We start from the raw sequence: 21,116 nt of genomic DNA on the forward strand, positions 1-21,116 counted from the left end.
GATCCTCCCCACTTTCCCACTCACCCAAATCCACCCCCTCACTCTCTCTCTCTCATTAGAATACAAAGAAGCATCTAAACTGATAGTAATAACAATAATAATTACTATTATTATTATTGTTTTTACTATAGAATAAAAATGAACCAGGATAGGACAAAGCAAACCAACAAACAGTTTTTAAAAGCCAAACACTATATTTTAGGCAGAGATTCGACACCACATCTGGCTACCGAGATATGCCTACTTCCTCCATTGGGTGGTAAATATTCAGAGATGCAAATGCCATGTACGATTATTTTGTCTCCCTTTCTGTGTGTGTGAAAAGGCCAAGGGTCAACACTGTCTCCACTGTGTTTGTTTACTTTTGAGAGGTGGTCTTTCCCTGAGCCCGGAGTGCACCGAGTTGGCTGGGATGGCTATTGCAGCGTGACGTAGGAGCATTCCTCCACTGCAGGCTCTTTATGTGGGTTCCGGGGTTTGAACTCATGTGCAGGGCAAGCACTTTACCAACTAAGCCACCTTCCCAGTCCTTCCTTCTCCACCACCTTTCTATTGGAGTAATGCTGGGTTATCTTTTCCTTCTTGACAGGCTTAGCTACTCATGTCAAATTTTGGTCATTTTTAAGAAAATCCTTTCATGGTCCCTTTACACATAACCTCAATTTAGGGATTAGAATGTCTGGTCCTGTGAGGTAACGAAAACTATCTCAAGGCAGCACTTACAGGTTATCTCTGCCATAACCCCCATTTGACAACCATCTGGTGCCACCCATGGGCCCCTTCTCAGGACCCTATTGGAAATGTAATAGAAACAGCATGCATAATAACAAAAAAAATTATGGGGACGATGGGTATAGCTCAGTTGGTAGAGACTCACCTGGCATGCACAAATCTCTGGTTCCATGCCCGGCACTGCATATAATGGACACCTGGAGAGTACTGGAAGGAAGAGCGGGATTTCAGACTCCTTGGCTACACAGCAAGTTCAAGGCCAGCCAGCCTGGGATGAATGAGACTTGATCTAATAAAACAACAATATTCTGAAATTGCAGCATATGCTGTTCCGTTCTCTCTCTCTCTCTCTCTCTCTCTCTCTCTCTCTCTCTCTCTCTCTCTCTCTCACACACACACACACACACACACACACACACACACACGCATCTTAGCCACTGAGGAAGTAAAATCCTTTGTTCATCTCACTGGGTAGATGTGGAAGAAGTGAGATTCCTTTATTTATATATATATTATTTATTTATAGTAGAATGGCTGTACTGAACCCACAGGCTACTAAATGAATGAATCGATTTCTCAAGGATTGATCTTTCATTGACTGTTAGCACGACTTTCGTGAAAATGTATCAACCTTGTGTGGTATGCTCATTTAGAGGTCAGGGGTCACAAACCTTCAAGAAGACCTAGTCAGTGAAAAGGGGCTTCAAGTTTTACACAGACGTGATGTGAGGCAGGAGCAGCCACTATCGGGGTAGCTGGAGAGTGGTGTCTATTTCCAGAGAAGCGGAGATGCAGCTCTGAAGTCCTCTGACACCCATATGGGAGTGTAGATGGCAATTGTATTAGAAAGGGAGTCTCCAGGGACCTTGTCACTTCTGGTGTTTTCCTTCAGTCTTGCTGTTGGTTGAACTACTGGGGGAGCCTTGGTGGCTCGAAAGGACAGTCCTCCAGGACAGTGTGCAGTGTGGTGACAGGGCTTGCAGATACTACTGTGCATTGCTCTGGACATCCATGCCATGTTCTTAAAGTCCCACTCCATGTCACCCAGAAGGAGCCTTGGCCAGAGGCCTTCAGTCTGCCTTGTGGCTGAATTGTTTGGACTGTAACTTAGGTGGCACCAGAAACGGATCCACCTGCCCCAGAACTTTATGCATCATCCCTGCCATTGCTGTTTTAGCCCTAGATTCTGGAATTCTAGCCTTTTCCATGTCTGGGACCAAAACCTATTGGGGTTACCTGCTTAGGCTGTGTTTGCTGTATCCCATCTGTATGCCTCTGGGCTTCTGGTAACTTCTGATTTAGAGACACTGAGGTAGTCATGTATACAGGTGGTTTGCTTGTCCTAAAATGGTATTAACCAGCTCAAATGACTCTTGAACCTTCTAATCTTAATCACACATGGAACCTCTCATTACTAAATTATACCTAGGATAGACAGTTTACCTAAGACAGACAGTAAAAATTCACCAATACCACAGGAGCCCCCAGAATACCTGCAGCGCATTTCCTGTTTCTGTGTCACCCCCTGCAGCACCAGGGACACTCCTTGAATGTGGGAGCCAGTCAGCAGATCTTTGACAGGTGGGCCGGAGGCCTTGAGTGTGCAGTTAGTGGGTGTGCACTTTTAGCAGCTCTGATTACTGCTGGAGGGAGCTCAGGGAGGAGTGGGGATTACCTGGGAGAAGTGCACACACTCAGTCACAGAGAAATGATGAAAAACTGCCATTTCTTCACAAGTCACAACATTTCTTCCAAAATGTGCTAATGATGACTTACGCAAAATAATCAAACTACAAACCTGTGTTTTTGTTTACTTTTATCATGTCATGGTTCAGATCCAATACTTACTTAAATATCTAAACTACTGAACAAGTAGTGTTGGCAAGACTACTTTTCTGCCAAGGTAGAGTAACAAACATGCCGTATTTCAGCTACACATGGCGTGCGCAAGTGGCTACAAGGAGGTGGTGGTGCTTATCCTGGAGCACGGTGGAGACCTCAACAGAGTGGATGACGGGTACTGGACGCCCCTGCATTTAGCAGCCAAGTATGGCCAGGTAATGTGGTTTTCAGAATCCTTTCTGAAATATTGTTAACAATTTAAAAAAAAACCTTCATATTTAATTTTGATTTGCTTCTAATTTATATGCTAATCATTATATAATTTGACTTCTAATGGTATCATCCTACTATGCAAATAATTTAATAAGGAAAAACATTTGCTTTCCCGAGGGCCCAGGAAACTTACTTCTTTGAGCTTGCACATCACGCCTGAACTCACTGGAGAGACGCTCAGAAGCCGTAAATATCCCTCACAGAATAGGGTTAGTGCTGCTTTCACACCGCAGTGCTGCTGAGCCAACCACACCAGTCTCTCCATGTTCCGTTTGTCTTTTACAGTTAGTGGATCAAAAGTCAAATTACATTTTTATATCCCATTTTACTCTGCAAATTACACTTCATTTCAGTGAATAAAAGATGTTGGATTAGCTACGTGTGTGCTGCTGTGACCAATGACACAAGAAAGGCACCTTCAATGATGAAAAATTTGTTTGGGTTCAGACTTTCAGAAGGGTCGGCACATAGCCGGTGGATCTACACACTTGGGTGGAGTATGTGGTTTAGCCACCTGTTCCAACTCCATCAGGGAACTGAAGAACCACAGGAAAACGCTGCTCTGACTTACACTACATCCAATCAGAAAGAATGTGAAAATGGACAAAACAGAATCTTTACCTCTCATGTTGGTGTGCTGGTTTGTGACCTTTCCCCAGAGAACTCGATTTCCAGACTTGCCTCCTTCCAGAAGTGGCCCTGACCACACCGTTTGCAGTCTGTTGCTCACCACTGCCCCAGGAAAGGCTGAGCGTTAGTTGTCTAAGGAAGCACACCAGCCTGGAAGCTGGCCGCTCTCTTTAGGAATAACAGGACTTCTCACCCAGCGTGTCCCAGCTCGCTGCGGCACTAGACAAGCAGTCTTGACAAGGCGGTGGTGACCTGGGACCCTGACCTGACACCTCACGGTCCAGTGAGACTCTCAGGTGCTAGAGCCTGAGGCCACGGATTTCAGTTGCTGGCAACTCCACTCACCTAATCCATTTACTCACACACATGCTTCCTTGCTGGAAGTGGACATGAAGAGCTTGTCAACAGTGCTTTTGAATAAATGAATTTTTTCTACAATAAATATTGAAAAGGAAAATAAAGTTCTTGTTTAAAACACCTTTCCATAGAAGTGTTTTCCTTTACTCCTGGGAGTGCAAATGCATTTAATCATTTCAGCAGTTGCATTGCCCAATTACTGGTTGGTTTCTAAGACATTCTGGGTGCGATTTTACTCCAAACTATTTTAAAGTCAGAAATTCAACTTAAATCTCTTTGCACAGAAAACTTATTTGTTTCATATTATCACTAGTAAAACTTCAACAAAAATAGTATTTGTGTTCCAGAACCAGATGTTTTTGTGATTTCACACATGCATATAGTGCATTTTGATCACATTCATCCATCCATTCTCTTCTCTTGTCCTCATTTCTGCTTTCATTAGGGTTGCTTGATATTATTTAATTAATGTATGTTAATTCATTGCCTACAGGAGAATGGGTGGGTTTAAAAAAACTGGGGCTTATCAGTGAGTACACCATTGATGAAAATGCCCCTCCCCCACAATCTGGCAATCATTAACTACCAATAGCTCCTGGAGGAGGAGGAAGTTTCTGGTATTAGCGAGATGTTACCAGGTCTGTCAGTTACTTGTATGAATCATTTGAGAGTTACATTTTGTATGCCCTCATGCTTTAACTGAGCTCATGGAGAATTTAAATTATAAACAGTGATTCAAGCCATACTTGTTCTAGGCAGGAATCAATGGGGAATTCATTCACTGCCTGTTACTGCAGGTTAAACATGAAATGTAGCCCATAAGCTATGTGTTGAGGCTCTTGGCACAATGGGAGGTTCTGGAATCTTTAGGATATGATTCCTACTTGGAAGAAACAGGTCACTAGAGATTGGAGAGAGAAAGGAGAAAGTGTTCCTTTTCAACATTTATTGTGGAAGTTACTTCCTTGTATCCCATCTGCCACATGCTCCCAGTGGAGGCGTGATGTTCTGCCCAAGCACATGGAGCCACCACAGACTAAACCTCAGAAACCATGAGACCAAGGAAGTCCTCCCTTCTCTAAGGTCCTTTGCTCAGATATTGGTTATAGGGACACAAAAGAAACTAATATAGGTAGTTAGTACCAAGAGTGGGGTGATCACTGTAGGTAGCCGTATCTGAAGGTGTGGCCCTCAAGACCTTGGGACTGATTTGTAGGAGAAATAGACTAGAGAAAGACTAAAAGACAGGGCTTAATGTGAGGTTCTGGTGGATGCTCAGAGGGCCAGAATGCCAAGAGAAATGTGGACAGTGTAGACTGGGATTCATCTATGTTCTGGCGAAGAATTGGGCCACATTCTGCCTTAGTCCAGAAACATTTAGTAAGGTTGAATTTAAAATTTAATTATGCTTTAATTAGCTTAGAAAAAGGCAGATGTGTTATAGTCTTTTGATGTAGTTTCACATAACCAATAAAATAAATGGATCTTAGTAAATCCTGACAACTCAGATGATTCTGAAGTATACAGGGAAGCCATGGAGCAAGGGTAGAAACATGCACAATGGGATTTCATTTCCAAGGTCACAAGCAGACTGTGCAATGTTGTGCTTAGGAGGACTGTGACTACATTCCCTAAGCATACAGAGAAGCGTAGTGATAATGGGGTAGAAACCCATGTGATGGTGATCAGTGCTGGGAAATTGGGGTCAGGTTAGACAGATGCACAAAGACACAATGACGTTCTTTCAAAGTCGGCTGGGCTAGCTCGATGGCTCAGGGGGTAAAATGCTTTCCATGCATTTAATCACTCAGAAGTACTCTAACAGTGACACTAGGGACTCAACCCATCTCAGCTACACTAGGCATGTGCTCCACCACTGAGCTGCATTCCTGCCTCTGACTCTTCCGTCCTATACGTGTGAGTGTGTTTCCATGTCTGTGCAGCACAGCTACAGGTCTTTAATGCCCTGTGCAGCATTGTGACGGATGTATGGTGCCAACAAGCCAAGACTTGGCTGAATGATTAAAGTGAATAAAAAACTGAAGCAAAACACCCACTAGTAGATGATTTCTCCACAAAACATCATAAAAAGAATTTTAAATGTATAAAATGTCCTTTTCAGACCTTCAGAAGTTAAACCCCACCTGCTAAATTTTTTTCCTAATATATAAATTCTGAAGTAGTTTGAGTGTGTGATGTATTCTGAGAAGAATCTGGGGATAGTAAGAATGCCAAGAAGAATGCTATCCTCAGGCTCCTGCCATGTCAGGTGCCTTGAAAGAGCAGCAGCCATGTGCAGCAACCATGTACCCTGGGTGATTCCTGATGAGTTGGCGCCCAGGGTACTTACTGATCATCCTCAGTGCCCTGGGTACTTCCTGGTGGGTCTTCATTACCCTGAGTACTTACTGATCGGTCCCTCAGAGCTCTAGTTATTTGCTGATGGTCCTCAGTACCATGAATATTTAGTGATGATCTTTAGCCCTGGATATTTGCTGATGGTCCTCAGTGCCCTGGATATTTAGTGATGATCTTTAGCCCTGGGTATTTGCTGATGGGTCCTTAGCATCCTTAGTATTTGCTGGTGTGTTCTCAGTATCCTGTGTACTTACTGATGGGTCCTGCATGGCAGTGCTGATTGAAGTTGTCTTTATGCTGCAGACAACCCTGGTGAAACTCCTTCTGTCGCATCAGGCAAACCCACACCTGGTGAACTGCAATGGGGAGAAGCCATCAGGTAGGTTGGAGCATGCTGGGAGCATCTTCTTCTTTTGACCTGGTCACTATTCATCCATCCCTGGTGCAGTAAGAAATGTGAGTGGACATCTGGACGCCCACAGCTCCAGCAGGTTCATCTCCTCGGCGTTGTGGGAGTGTGATAGCAGTAGGTGAAGCTGGGTTCCCACCACCTTCCTTTCACATAACTTTTACCCACTGAGCCCCGCACACAGGTCACATCACTCCAAAATCTATTTGATTGTTGTTTAACTTGTTACTCTATTGCTAGCTATTCACTTATTCTAATACTTACTATAATAGTGTGTTTTTCTATGTGAATATTTAGACTTAAAGAAACAGAAATTAATAGTCTGGTGCTAACTTAGATCCCTAAACTTATTATTTCAGAAGTGTAAATACTTCTGAAGATTTCTATAATCCTTTTTGTCACTAATATGTTCCTACATCTAATGTTCTTAGTTTTGTAGCTTTTAAAATTTAACTACTGCTACTTATCGTTGTTAATTTTACCGTATTAAGAGGAGAATTCAACATAACAGAAATGTCTAGCATAAGAAAAATATAAGAAACTTTAGTGGTAAAACTTTATCATTAATACAAAATAAATGTGATTTTGTTGTTGTTGTTGTTGTTTCTTTCACCTGGGCCCTTTCTAACTTAAAAGCCCTTCATGTGTCAACCCTCCTTCCAGTCATTTCCAGGAGTAAGTGTAAACCAGGGTGAGGAACTTACTCTCTTTCCTGTTCTACTGGAGTTAAATGCCATTGCTTACTGCTGACTGCTCTATTGTGTCTGCTGAAATAAACCAAGGGTCTAAGAAACATGAGGGTGCATTGCTTAGCACCCTTCATAGCCCCCAATGGCCTCCAACTTTAGAGTTAAGCTAATACTGAGAGTCTAATCATCTTAGCATGAACTGAAATTGGTTTTAGTTAATTTAGTTCTCTAAACCTAATCACAAGAATTAAAATGCAGCTTGTGTGTGGTATATACTTGTAACTCTAGCACAAGAAGCTGAAGCTGGAGTTCAGTGCCAACCTGGGCCATAGGCTGAGTACCAGATGAGTCAGGGTTACACAGTGAGACCCTGTCTTCACATAAATCAAATAAAACAATAACAAAAAAGCGAAAAGACAAAAAATGTAGTTTTTTATCTTAAAAAAGCATTTTTGGCTTTGTATTTTGTCTGTTGGTCCTATCAGGAGATTTCATGGCCAAATGCCCACTCTCAGCTCTTCATCAGACAAAGGAAATACAACTGGCCCTTGATCTTAGGGCTGCCTGTCCCGCCATCCCACTATTTTTCTCATTTTAGGTGTAGTGTCATGGGTTACACAACCAATTCCCAGTGGCAGTTGGTTCTCTGGGGCCCAATGAATGATCCTGCTTGTGGCCTAGCTCCAGCCATGGCCACTTCTATGCAGTCACAAAGACTTCGACAGCCTTCTCCATGTTATCCCTGCAGAGTCCGCCATCTTCCCAGTTCCTTGTTCATAGAACCGTTGCAGTGAGATGCAGCACTGGGCCCGTCATAGAACCTCAATAAATGAGTGTTCGTTAAATGAAAATGTCCTTTATTTATGCAGTTTCCATCTGAAGAAATAATTAGCCAGGTAAATAAAATGCCACATAAAGGATGCAAATGGGGCACTCTTGTGGTGGCTGAGAAAGTCACCGCGAATGCCATGTTAAATTCTTTCCATTTTCCCAGGGCTTGGATTGGGGACAGACACAGTAAATAATGTCTATGGTAGTCTGCAGTTTAGTATATAGGTGCACTAGAAATGCAGTCTCCCAAATGAGGCGCCTAAGGTCTCTTCTCCCTTCCCACGCCTACTCCTCGATCCTAGGCCAGTCATGACAGAATGCTGGCAGTCACATCATCCCCTGAGAGCTAAATAACTTAGACAAGCCTATAAAGCCACATGCCTCAAATGTACAGACAATGGCTGTGAGGCTTAGTGAGGATGGGGGGGGGGGGCGCTGCCTCTGCCGGGCTCTCAGCTGGTGTCAATGCAAACCCTTCTCCAAGTTTACCAGGTCTCGCTGGCAGTTACTGCTGGTCATACATTTGAATGATGGGTATCTGTACTGCAGGCTAAGTGTGTCCAGGGGCCACTAGCTAAAGACCTGCAGTGATCTATACTTCCAACAAAAACAGAAAGATCATGGCAAGCTGCCAGATGCACAGCTCTGGCTCAGGGAGAAGCTACGGTGTGCCTTCTCTCCCAGTGGAGTATGCACACATATCCTTACACACTCAGCTTCCCTGTGACTTTTCATTACCCATCACCATATATATATATCTCCCTAATAGATGACAGGACAGTCTTGGATTTGTCACGGCTGAGATTTTTATCTTGACCCTAAACTTTTGCTGTCTCTTGATTGACTTGGTGTGTTGACTGATACATCCTCAGTTGACGCACATCTGCGTTACTGAGAGGAAACACTGATCTGCTCCTCGCTGCCTGTGTCTGACATCCTCACTGTGTCTTGTAGATGTTGCTGCCTCTGAGTTTATTGAGGAAATGCTGCTGAAAGCCGAAATTGCCTGGGAAGAAAGGATGAAAGAGTCTCCATCTGTCCCTAGCTTAGTGCAGGAGGAGCTGTACGATGAGATCCTCCACGACCTCCCACATCTTTCCACTAAGCTGTAAGTACTTTCAACCCAATGGGTTGCAGCAGCTGGACAATCCTCTGGAGGCCAACTGCATTCTTCTCCCCTCTCAACTCTCCCACCATTTCACAGACAGAAGAGCCTGTCTCTCAACCCACAGTGTTGTACGTGTTGTAGCTGTTTGTCACACATTTACTAAAAATGTCAATTGCCAATAATGAGTTCAGCACAACTAAAGAAATTGGTGTGGCCTCAGAAGACATCACTATGAAATCAAGCTCACATTTCCAGTGGTTCTGACAGCAAAGACAGTGGACTCATCGTTCTTCTAGATCTTAGCTAAACTTAATGTAAGCTTTCCAGTGGTTATCATAATGGCTGACTGTCCTGAAGTAATAAATGCAAATATACCTTATTTTTCCTCTAAACATAAATGTAATAAACCCATACTTTCCAAAAAAAAAAAAGGTAATGCTTAAGTGTTGGCTGGTGGAGTAAAAATTGCCATTGCATTCAAGGCCTGAAAAAGGAATAAAAAGTGTGGCTGATAAGAAGAAGCCCACTCTAGTTAGTTTACTGGGGGACAAGTGTCCTTTGGACTCATAATATGATTACTATTTTTGCTTTGAACATTTTGGTTCTCAGCAACTTAATGTATCATACAGCCTCACATGAAGTACCCTGGATAGAACAAGCAGAAAGCGTACTAACAGTTACCATGACTGGAGAGAGAAGCCAGTGCAAATGGACTTCTCATAGATGAAGGGTTTCTGGAGAGGATGGAAGTGTGATTGGGGGGGGGGGGGGGTTGTTGCTGTGATAGCAACTGATCCACTCTACCTTTACCACTGTGTTATGCCTTTCCAAATATATAGACAGCAAAACATAAACAGCCCATCACGCTTGGAGGGAGGGATCATGGGGCACTAACCAAACCTGAACAACTGACAACTCATAGAATATGGAGGAAGAAGTCACTGCCCTCAGCAATGTACAAAATAGTGAGCTCGCCCAGGCTCCAATGGACAGGTCCAGACCATGGCCATACAGAGAGTCCTGGTAAAATCAGTGAGTCGCGCAACACAACAAGAAGTACTGAATGTGGGAAGGGATTCTGTAGGGACAATGAGGTATGACAAGGATGGAGGAGAAGAGAAGAAGGTGTGAGAGAGAGTAACAGAATACCCTCAATACACGTATGAAATTTTCTAAGAAAAAAACTAGTCAGTAAAAAAGAAAATTTCAAAAGTATAAACAAGATTATGTAGAGGAGGCACACATGCTCCTTCACACTGCCTATAGTTTCTTTTGTGCTTTAGTTTACTTTAAAGATGAAGCAGAAAATGCATTTCTAATTGGTGCCTTTCGTGGCCATTATATTATTGACTAAACAATGGATTAATCTGGTTACAAACAGAATAATCAATGGCTTGTTTTGTTCTACATGATTAAAAATGTGGTTTAATTACATTTTCTTCCCATTGTGTTGCCTTGACTCTGTGAGAAAATGGTCAATAAATGGGGCTGGGCTGGAGTTGTCATCTGAGCACTTTTCACATTTGTTTTTTATAATTTTTGATTGTGACATATTTTATCTGGTCATTTCTACTGTGGGGTTATGAATAAATATAACAGGAAGCAAATTGGTGTGACCTGACTGGCCTTGCATGAGGCTGTTTTTATTATCTGTGTGTTTATGGAGACAGGCCTTGGGGAGGGCTTCTCTTAGAAAACACAGTATTTCCCTTCTGTTTCTTCTGATTCTCACTGGTAGATTTCTTTTAACAATATTTTCTTTTTTGCACTCAAAGAAAATCTTGTTTGTTGACGAAAAATTAGAAAGTGCAGAAAACCATCACACATTATTAGCCTTGCAGAGAAGCAGCACCAGGGCAGACAAGCTGGCTGCAGACTTCGTTCAGGGCTGAGGTGGTGGGGAGAGGTGGGCTCGGGGCTGCTGCCCTCCCAGAAGCTCTTTCTTGGGAGCTAGTGAAAGTGTTTCATGAAGCCAGGGAGAAGGATGCTCACAAGCGTGGCAGGGGAGAGGCCGCAGACACTGATGGCAAAACAGTCAGACTCTGTCATTATTCCAGAAGTCTTCCCAGTTATCCTGTGCCTCCCCCATCGAGGTTAATATACAAATCATTTCTATTTCTATATTGACTAAAAGTCAATGATTGTGTCAAATTCAAAATCACACTGACAATCCCACAGAACATGGATTGTGCTGAAGTAAATACAAGTCATTTAGGAGGTCTCAGTTAGGAAAGCTCTAGAATACTGATGAAAGAAATTAGCAAAGATCAGAATAGTCCAGTTGAGAGTTCTTCAGAACGACAAAATTCAACACTGCTAGTGTTGAAATTCTCTTCCTATCCATTTGTCAATTAAACACATTCATCAAAATCCTAACAGGCATTTCTGTGAAAATTGACATAGATTTTAAGTTTCACATGAAAACGTTAAGGCCATTGAATAGCAAACAAAATTTTAAGGCAAACAAAGTTGGAAGTCTCATGTGAGTTAATACCAAGGCTTCCTGAGACAGGGTATCAGTCAAGTCAATAATGTATTATATCAGTGCAACACATGGCAGAACCCTGGAATAGACTCACATCCCTGTGCCAACTGATTGCTAATCAGCACATCCAGCTAATTAGTTGAGGAAAGACAGGGTTTGTTCTTGAAATGGACGCCGAAACACTCAGACAGCTGTAGAAGAAGACCCTGAGCTGTGATTCATGGAGACGTGTAAAAAGGAGGGCACACAAAGGAGATCACAGAGCTAAATATTTCAGAATAAAACCTAAGAAGTGAACCTTGTTGATCTTGGTTTGGGAAAATAATTCTTAGATAAGAGAGAAGAAAGGAAAAACTGAAGAGAAAAAATAGTATACTGTTATGGAAATAAATGGGCAAGAACATAAGGAGGAAGAAGCAAATCTCCAGTGTTCATCTAAGAATTTGTAGCCAGAATGTAGAATATGTATTATCTGAAAACAGAGCCCTCCCCAGCACAAATGATCAAAGGATTTAAGCCCACACTTCACCAAAGAGAAACTGACCAAGACTACAAGAGGGTTAAAACAGCCAAATAGTTTCTGAGAAAGAATAAAGCGCAAGTATCTCATTCCTGATCTCAAACTATACTACAAACCTGCTTAATCAGGGTGAAACTGGGTTGGAAACAGACAGAGAAATAGGACAGAATAGAGAGTGCAGAGATAGACCTGAGCAGGTGTGGTCAGCTGGGCCTTCGCAGGGACACACGGTAGGGCAACAATGGCCTCCTCCGTACGTGGCCCTGTGACTACCTGAAGGCTGACCAGGTTCTTCACTTCACACCTGTAGAACAATAAAGTGGAATCTAATATAGGACTGAAATGTGTGGTTAGAAAGCACAAGACCCCACAGAGAGAACAAGGAAAACAATTGTTTAACATGGACTTTTCAGGTATGATACCAAAAACACAAGAAACAGAAGCAAACATCCCCAAGTGGGACTACATCACACCAAAAGACACAGCAGGAATCTCAATCAACAAAACTACAGTCAGTCAAGCCCCGGTAAGATGGCTCAGCAGGCAGAGGCACCTGCCACCTAGCCTCATGATTTGATGTATTTCCCAGGACCTACATGGTGGAAGAAAAAACCAAAAACTTGCATATGTCCTCCGACCAACTCATACATGCCATGGTGTGCACACATACATACACACAAAAAAATAATAAATAAATAAATGTAATTTTTAAAATATCTATCAGAAGAGTTGACATTGTAAACCTTATAAATGATAAAAGGTAAATATCCAAAGTGCATGAGGAATTCAGAGACCTCAAGAGCAAATAAGAACAACAACAACAAAAAAAAAACATGAAATTTTAAAAACAGGCCAAGCCCTTCCATATTTCCCTGAGATGACATATTAGCCAGGAGTCTTTAGGAAAGTACCTAACATCACTAACCTCAAACAAATGAAAGCGGGAACTACAGAGAGATAAGCCCTCACCTGTTAGTATGGCTGCTATGGAAGAGACAAAGGCAGTTCTGGGGAGGGTACAGAGGGAAGGAGACTGCTCAGGCTAGGTTATAGAAAACTGTAGAGGTTGCTCAGAAAATTCACATTCACCTGCCTTGTGATGCAGGAACCCAACTCCTGGGCCGAAACCTGAAAGTCAAGACCCTAAGGACCCATCTGAATCCTGTGTTTATATCAATGTTATTCATGATGAACAATATATAGAAAATTTCTCGGGGCCTATCCTTGGGTAGGTGGAAACTCAGGGACAAATCTACACTGGGAAATCATCAAGGAGGGAAAAGAATCCTGTCCTTTGCAGCAGCATAGATATCCCTGAAATCCATCCTGTCGGACAGAATTCGGCAGGACAGTAAACACAGATGGCATACCACCTTTCTCAGGCAGAAAATCTAAAGGCCAATACGAAAGAAGCAGATCAGTGCCTGTGAGGGTTGAGGCGGTGTTGGTCACAGGCACAAACTTGTAGGTATAAAATGAATATATTCTGAGGTCATGCTCATCATGGGCACTGATAGACCTGTGAATCAATACCATTGAGGCCATCATTGTTCAGTGGGTGCCAAGCTGTCGTGATGTACCCCTTAAATGTATTCAGCTTTCATTTAACAACTAATATTTTAAAACACACAAGATTCTAATTAAAATCACAATGAGAAGCCACTGGCATGTTCAATAATTGATTCCAATGGGCACAAGAAAGGAGAATGAAACAAATTCTCTATGTGGCTGGTTATTTTGATTATAGGACTGTAAACACTTGTCACATCTCATTAGATTGGAACTGGGGTGGTGGCTCAGTGGATAAAGCATGAAGACTTCAGTTTGGATCCCCAGAACACCTCTGAAGTTTGAGTGTGGTGCTGTGTGCCTACACCCCATTCTGGGCAGGTAGCAGCGTGCAGATCTGGATCCTAGAGGCTTGCTGGACAGCTAGCTGACCCAGGACAACAAGCCTAGGTTTAGTGAGTGTGAGGTATTTCCCTAATTAATGACTGAGGTGTGTATGTGGGGAGGGGGTAGTCCATCATGGTGGAGCCATCCCTGGGCTGGTGGTCCTGGGTTCTATAAGAAAGCAAGATGAGCAAGCCATGAGGAACAAGCCAGTAAGCAGCACTCCTCCATGGCCTCTGCATCAGCTCCAGCCTCCAGGTTCCCGCCCTGCTTGAGTTCCTGCCCTCACTGCTTTAGAGGTGAACTGTTACATGGAAGTGTGAGTGAAACCCTCCCCCTCCCCCAAGTTGCTTTTGGTCATGGTGTTCATGACAGCAATAGTCACCCTAACTAGGACAGAGAGAGATCCTGTCTGGAAATAACTAGGTGGAGAAGCAGCTGAGGAAGACACCCTGATGTCAACCTCTGGCTTCCTCACATTCCTGCTCAGGCACACACACACACACACACACACACACACACACACACACACACACACACTTGTACTGTATACCTACAGTGAATCAATGTCACTGTGTATGGGGTAGACAAACATTAACAGAATAATTTCAACCAGCTCTAACTGGAATTATTACCTCCCCTACACATCATATGGCACAGCTGTTTGCATACATGCCCTTGATAAAGGGGATGTGCATTTCTGCTTGAATGCTGACATTAGAGGAGATTGTTCTCAAACTTTGTAGGAAAGTGTCATATTGCAAATTCAGTAGTTATTTCATGGTGAACGTTACGAATTCGGAGCTTCCTCTTGTCAGGGGACTTTAAGATGACAGATGATGAAGTAACTTTTGCTTATCTCTCTTTGCCTTGTTTGAGCAGTTTGCAAGTTACACACTTTTTTTCTGCTTGTAATATGGCTGTTCTTCACAATTTTTTATTCTAATATTTGTATTTCAATAAAAACTCAAAATGTTGCCCATGGTTCTATATGTTAAATCCTAAACCCATTATATTTTAATCATGACTTTAACTTTCTTCATTTGTTTATAAATCCCTTTTCACATTTAAATACAATGTCTAGTTCAATTGTCTGCTTCAAACAGCTTTTAAATTACCTATTGATCTTTCTATTACAGTTAAATGTATCTTGGTAAACATTTTCTTTTGGAGTTGAAATGAATGGATTTTTTTTTTCAGAAGTGAAACTGAATGAAAGATGAAACGAAGGGAAAACTGTATATGTTTCCTGCAGCTTAGAGAATGTGTTTTTATTTGAGTAAACACACCTTCTGTGGCCCAGTCTCCTGTAGCTTTTGATTGATACAACAATGTTAGAAGAAAACTAATTGTGTTATTGATTGTTTCTTGTAGCAGTCCCCTGGTGCTACCAATTGCCAAGCAAGACAGTTTACTGGAAAAAGACATTATGTTCAAAGACACAACAAAGGGTCTGTGCAAGCAGGAGTCTCAGGACGGGCCGCCCGAGACCAGCATGGTGAGCAGCTGCAGCAAACCAGAGCAGGTAACGGCAGTGCTTCCTCAAGTACTCCGTAAGGTCATGCTGAAAACCTACCGTGTTCAAAGCCCATGTCTGCTACCTTCCACACGAAGATAAATTAATGAATGCATAGGCTAGGGTTCTGTTTAAAATTCCTGTCAATGTGGCCGTTAATGTGGTCATTAATAAATACAGTTGCTATTTAATTTGAGAAGTTTGAATTTTACAGTCAGTTATTAGCCTGTATCTTATTGTTGCATATTTTCAGGTATCTTTGACTATTAAGTAGTATTTTTCTCCTTTTTCCAATTATTCAAATACACATAAGTAGGTCAAAGAGGCACTGAGAGACATTTCTTTTTTAAAGTAGCTATGATATTGCAGTGCATGCGTGTGCTTGTGTGTGTGTGTGTGTGTGTGTGTGTGTGCATGTACAGTCACTTAAGACTCAGTGCCCAATTTAGGGCAGATTGCTTTGGTGCTTGGGAGTGTTATAGGCTTGAGACATAGAAATTAATATGCTTTCTTCTTTCACTGTGACAGAAAAAATGACTTTCCTGTGTTTGGTGCATTGTGAATGGCAGAACTACGCTTCCTCTTGTTCCTGTTTTGATGTCTCTAATTCAGAGTACTATACTTCATTCTGTGTTCAAATACCCTCTGTTCTAGCATCAGTTTTGTTGCTGTGAAAAAGAATACCCCAACACAGGCAGCTTAGCAGACAACAAAGTTCATTTCAGCTCACAGTTCCAAGTCATGGTTGGTCACTTCAGGGAAGTCAAGGCAGGAACTCAGATAACTAGTCACATCACATCCACAGTCAAGAACAAAGAGAATAAATACATCACCACTCACTTGCTCTCACTTAACTTCCCTGTTTCTTAAGCTGTTCAGGAGATTTCCTGCCTAGGGATGTCACTGCCCACAATGGACTGGGTCTTTCTACTTCAATTAATAATCAAGACACTCCCCCATAGACATTTCTACAGACCAATCTGATCTAGATAATTTCTTATTAACACTCTTTGCAGGTGATTCTATGTTGTGTCTCATCGATGGTTAACACCAAACAGGATACCCTCTTCTGAGGATTAAACTTTAATTAAAATTGCTTTAGATAAATCAAAGAAACCAAAGATGTTTGGGAGGAGGCCATTTGATGGCCATAATTTTGAAGTATTTTCTTAATTGGCTTACAGGGTATGCAGAAACTGAGATCAGTTAGTTACCATTAATGGACTTACTAACAGAATCATTACAATGTAGTGCTAATCCTCAAGTGCCCTGTAGTTAGTGATTATATGTGAGTTATTCTGTGTTACCATTCATTTGTCTTCAAGCTATTAAGTATCCGCCTTAGCCTGGCAGCAGTATAATAATTTCTTATTTAATGAAAGAAGCACAAACTTGGCCCATTCTTTCATGTAAATGCTGAGATTCGGGTCTCTGTGGGGACAAAATTATTCTGTCTAGCAAATTAATAGATTTTAAGTGGCCATTTAATATGAGGTTTCTAGAAGATATAAAGCCTTCTTCAAAACTAAGGTGACTTTTACATCATCACAGCATCTGTGGGACCTCGTAGATTTTCTGTGTTCTTGCTGTCAACACCTACGAATCCTTGGTACCCTAATCATTTTCTGTACCTTGCCTTCTAGGAGGGCATGGTGGGGATCTGGGTTTAACTGACCTGTAGCCCTTACTCAACCCATTAGGGTCCCCCTCTGCAAGCCACATCACAGACATTTTGAGCAATGAGCCACTGGATGGTTCTCCGTAGAAGAGACTGTGCCATATAGCTGCCTTGGTCACGCTCTGACATGCCACAGGAAAGTCTTGGAAAAGACTTTTCAAATCAACAAAGGACATAATAACATTTTAGAAACAAGTAGGTAATGTGGAACATTTTTGAAAATTAAGGCAAAGCCACTTAGCATCTCTTCTTCTGGGTCTTTATAAGATGCAGCTTCATCAAATTGTAACTGTGCAAGTGGATAGTTAGTGACTATCTGTGGCTGCATCTATTCTTCTGCAAAAGGCATAGAACAATTCCCGTGTGCGTGTGCGTGTGCGTGTGCATGTGTGTGTGTGTGTGTGTGTGTGTGTGTATGTGAAATCTCTGTAAAGGATCCATGTCTTGGAAAGCTTAGACGTGAGCACCAGAGCTCTCTCTTCTGATGACTTTGGAGTCTTGATAGCTACAAAGAGCTGCCTGTCCCCAGTGGGCTCTGATGCCATGATGGTCACACTGTGTTACTGTAAGTGGTCAGAGAGCACACTGCTTCTGCCGTCAGTCTAGTGCTTTTTTCTCCACCCAGTGCAGATGTGCACCTGGGTCTGAGAACCGGGGAATCCAGCTGGATGCTGGGAAGGGCTCACATGGACTTCCTCTCAATAGCACCCATGCCTTCTCTACTCGAAGCAGAAACTGACTTGAACATCTTAGCCTTCTCCTTGGGTATAAGATGAATTTTATTGCCTTGGTGGAAGGCATACCTCTTAATTTTTTTTGTTTTTATGATTGTTTGGGGGGATTAAAATTGTATACTAATTTGCAGTTAATTTTGTTCTTATTTATTAATTGTTCAACGTTCTTGCAATCCTATGTGTTTTCATATATATATCACATATCATATCTATGTCACATTCCATATGTATATATATCATATATCATATATCTACTCATCTCTCTGACTGTACATGTATCTATATCATACACAATATTTTTTGGGGGGGAAATGCTTGCAAAGACATTAAAAATAAGAACCTGATAATAGGGGTGGAGAACTAACCCAGCTGTTCATAGCACTTGCTGCTTCTGCTGAGGACCTAGGTTCTAGTCCCAACACCCACATCATGTGGCTCACAACCATTGGCAACCTCAACTCCAGGGGTTCCAGGGCCCTCTTGTGACTTCCACAGGTGCCTGAATGCATGGTCAAGATTTAGTTTCACATCTCTCCATGTAAGGACTTTTTGGAAAATGTATACTTTTCCATTTTTACTTTTTCTAGATTTCTCTTATACCCAAGGATAAAAATTCTATTCTATGACTGTAGAATACAAACAAAACAAAACAAAACAAACCTTCACTGGTAGAAGAAAACCTTTAATCTTGTCTAATTTAATCCTGCATGCCAGTCCTCCTCTTCCTCAGTGAGTGTCCTAGTGAGGGTTACTATTGCTGTAATAAAACACCATGCCAAAAAAGCAACCTGGGGAGGAATTGGTTTATTTGGTTTATACTTCCACATCACTATTCATCATTGAAGGAAGTCAGAACGGGAACTCAAACAGAGCTAGAACCTGGAGGCAGGAGCTGATGCAGAAGCCATGGAGGGGTGCTGTTTCCTGGCTTGCTCCTCATGGCTTGCTCAGCCTGCTCTTTTATAGAACCCAGCACTACCAACCTAGGGATGGCACCACCCACAATGGGTTGGGCTCTCCCCCATCAATCACAAATTAAGAAAATGTCATTCAGGCTTGCTACAGCCTGATCTTATGGAGGCCTTTCTCAATTGCAAATTCCTCTTCTCTGATGACTCTAGCTGGTGTCAGGTTGACATAAAACTAACCAGCATAGTGAGCATGTCCAGCCTTGCCTCCTCTCTGGCCTCCATTTGTGAGCCTCCTGCATTTGGTGATTACTAAGTGGGATCAGCACTTTTACTTTTTACCTTCACCAAGTGCCAAAAGGTCACTTTAATAAAATGAAGCCAATTGTGGCCCTGCCACTTAAGACCCTGGGCAGCTTTCCATAACCCTTGGAACTATGTAGCCCTTCCTGGAGTCTTCAGGGATTCACCATTCCTCCTGCATACCTGCTGCCCTTGGAACTATGTAGCCCTTCCTGACATCTTCAGGGATTCACCACTCCTCCTGCGTACCTTCTGCCCTTTGCTACCATTCACAGCCATGCTGGATCCTCAAGGACTTCCCACACATAATCCTGATTCTCCCCTTCCATCCTAAAAGACTTGTCCTTCCAAATGATTCCCACTTTCAACTTGCGCACAGCCCCAAATGAGGACAGTCTACATTACCGCGGAGCAAACTTTTCCAAAGATCTGCTTTCTTCTGTGTGTTTTCTACTCTTGTGATGTTTTATTTATACCCTTGCTTCTCCCTCCAGTAAACCAAGAACACACTGAGATGAAAGATAATATTTTCTCTCTCTCTCTCTCTCTCTCTCTCTCTCTCTCTCTCTCTCTCTCTCTCTCTCTGTCTTTGCATCAAGCTGCTAACATAAAGTCTGTCAGAGAGTAGATAAGCTAGAAACATTGTGAACTACTGCCTGTGTTCCCAGAGCTGGTCATCACGGGCTGCCTCCCTTCACTCATGGTTGCTCAGTGGTAACCAGGCCAACTTCTAACTTACCAATTCTGATAGTTAATCTTCATTATCAGCTTGATGGGATTTGAAGTCACCTAGGAGACACACCTCCAGGGTATCTGTGAGGGTGTTTTGGAGAGGTTTAATTGAGAGAAGATCTACCTTGAGTGTGAGTGGCTTCATCCAAATGAATAAAAGTTGTTGAATGAAAACAGCAACAACTGAGCTCTGGCTTCCCCAGCCCCTTTCTCTCTCTCTCTCTCTCTCTCTCTCTCTCTCTCTCTCTCTCTCTTTCTCTCTCTCTCCCTCTCCCTCTCTCTCCTGCTTGACACTGTAGAGCAAGTAAGTTGCTCTCACTTCCACAGCCCCCCTGCCAGACATGATTGCCTTTCCCTGCCCTCTGAGCCCAAATTCTTCTAAATCACCTTTTGTCAAGTATTTGGTTATAACAACAAGAAAAATAGTCACCAACTATGTGGCTTTAGAGAAATCACCTCTTCCCACTCTCATCCTGAAATCCTGCTGAATATATTATCAGAACCCTCTGCCTTCATCCTCTTCTGTAGCTTGAGTTTTCCTGCCTGGCCCACAGTCAGGGCAAATCTCTTTCACCTGCCAGTCCCACAGCCTCTCAGACCCAACCAAGTAAACACAGAGACTTATGTTGCTTTCAAACTGTATGGCCGTGGCAGGCTTCTTGCTAACTGTTCTTATAGCTTAAATTAATCCATTTCCTTTAATCTATACTTTGCCACATGGCTCGTGGCTTACCGGCATCTTCACAAGCTGTTTCTCATCGTGGCGGCTGGCAGTGTCTCTCTGACTCAGCCTTCCACTTCCCAGCTTTATTCTCCTCCTTGTCCCGCCTATACTTCCTGCCTAGCCAACGGCCAATCAGTGTTTTATTGATTAATTAGCAACACATTTGCCATACATCCCACAGCACTTCCCCCTTTTTTTTTTTAAAAAAAAGGAAGGTTTTTAACCTTAACAAAGTAAAATTACATATAATTTGGGAATTTGGGCGTAGCTTCTCTTACTACTTCCTGCTGGAAGGGGGCGCTGTATCTTATGGGGAAACAAAGAAAATTTTAGAATTATGGAATAGTCCATGAGGCTGTATCGTCTGAGCCAGATGCCTTCAAACCATTCTGGA

General features: G+C 42.4%; 1 protein-coding gene across 1 annotated transcript in view; it reads left to right on the top strand.

Moving 5' to 3' along the window:
- Myo16 (myosin XVI) overlaps positions 1–21,116 on the top strand; it is a 363,210-nt gene that overhangs the window by 87,676 nt on the left and 254,418 nt on the right. Inside the window, exons 6-9 of the mRNA XM_059244646.1 lie at positions 2,664–2,789; positions 6,496–6,571; positions 9,076–9,229; positions 15,502–15,652. Coding sequence (XP_059100629.1) covers positions 2,664–2,789; positions 6,496–6,571; positions 9,076–9,229; positions 15,502–15,652 — 507 coding nt within the window. The remainder of the gene's footprint in view (positions 1–2,663; positions 2,790–6,495; positions 6,572–9,075; positions 9,230–15,501; positions 15,653–21,116) is intronic.

The sequence above is a fragment of the Peromyscus eremicus genome, chromosome 17 (assembly GCF_949786415.1).
Source record: "Peromyscus eremicus chromosome 17, PerEre_H2_v1, whole genome shotgun sequence".
Classification (NCBI taxonomy): domain Eukaryota; kingdom Metazoa; phylum Chordata; class Mammalia; order Rodentia; family Cricetidae; genus Peromyscus; species Peromyscus eremicus.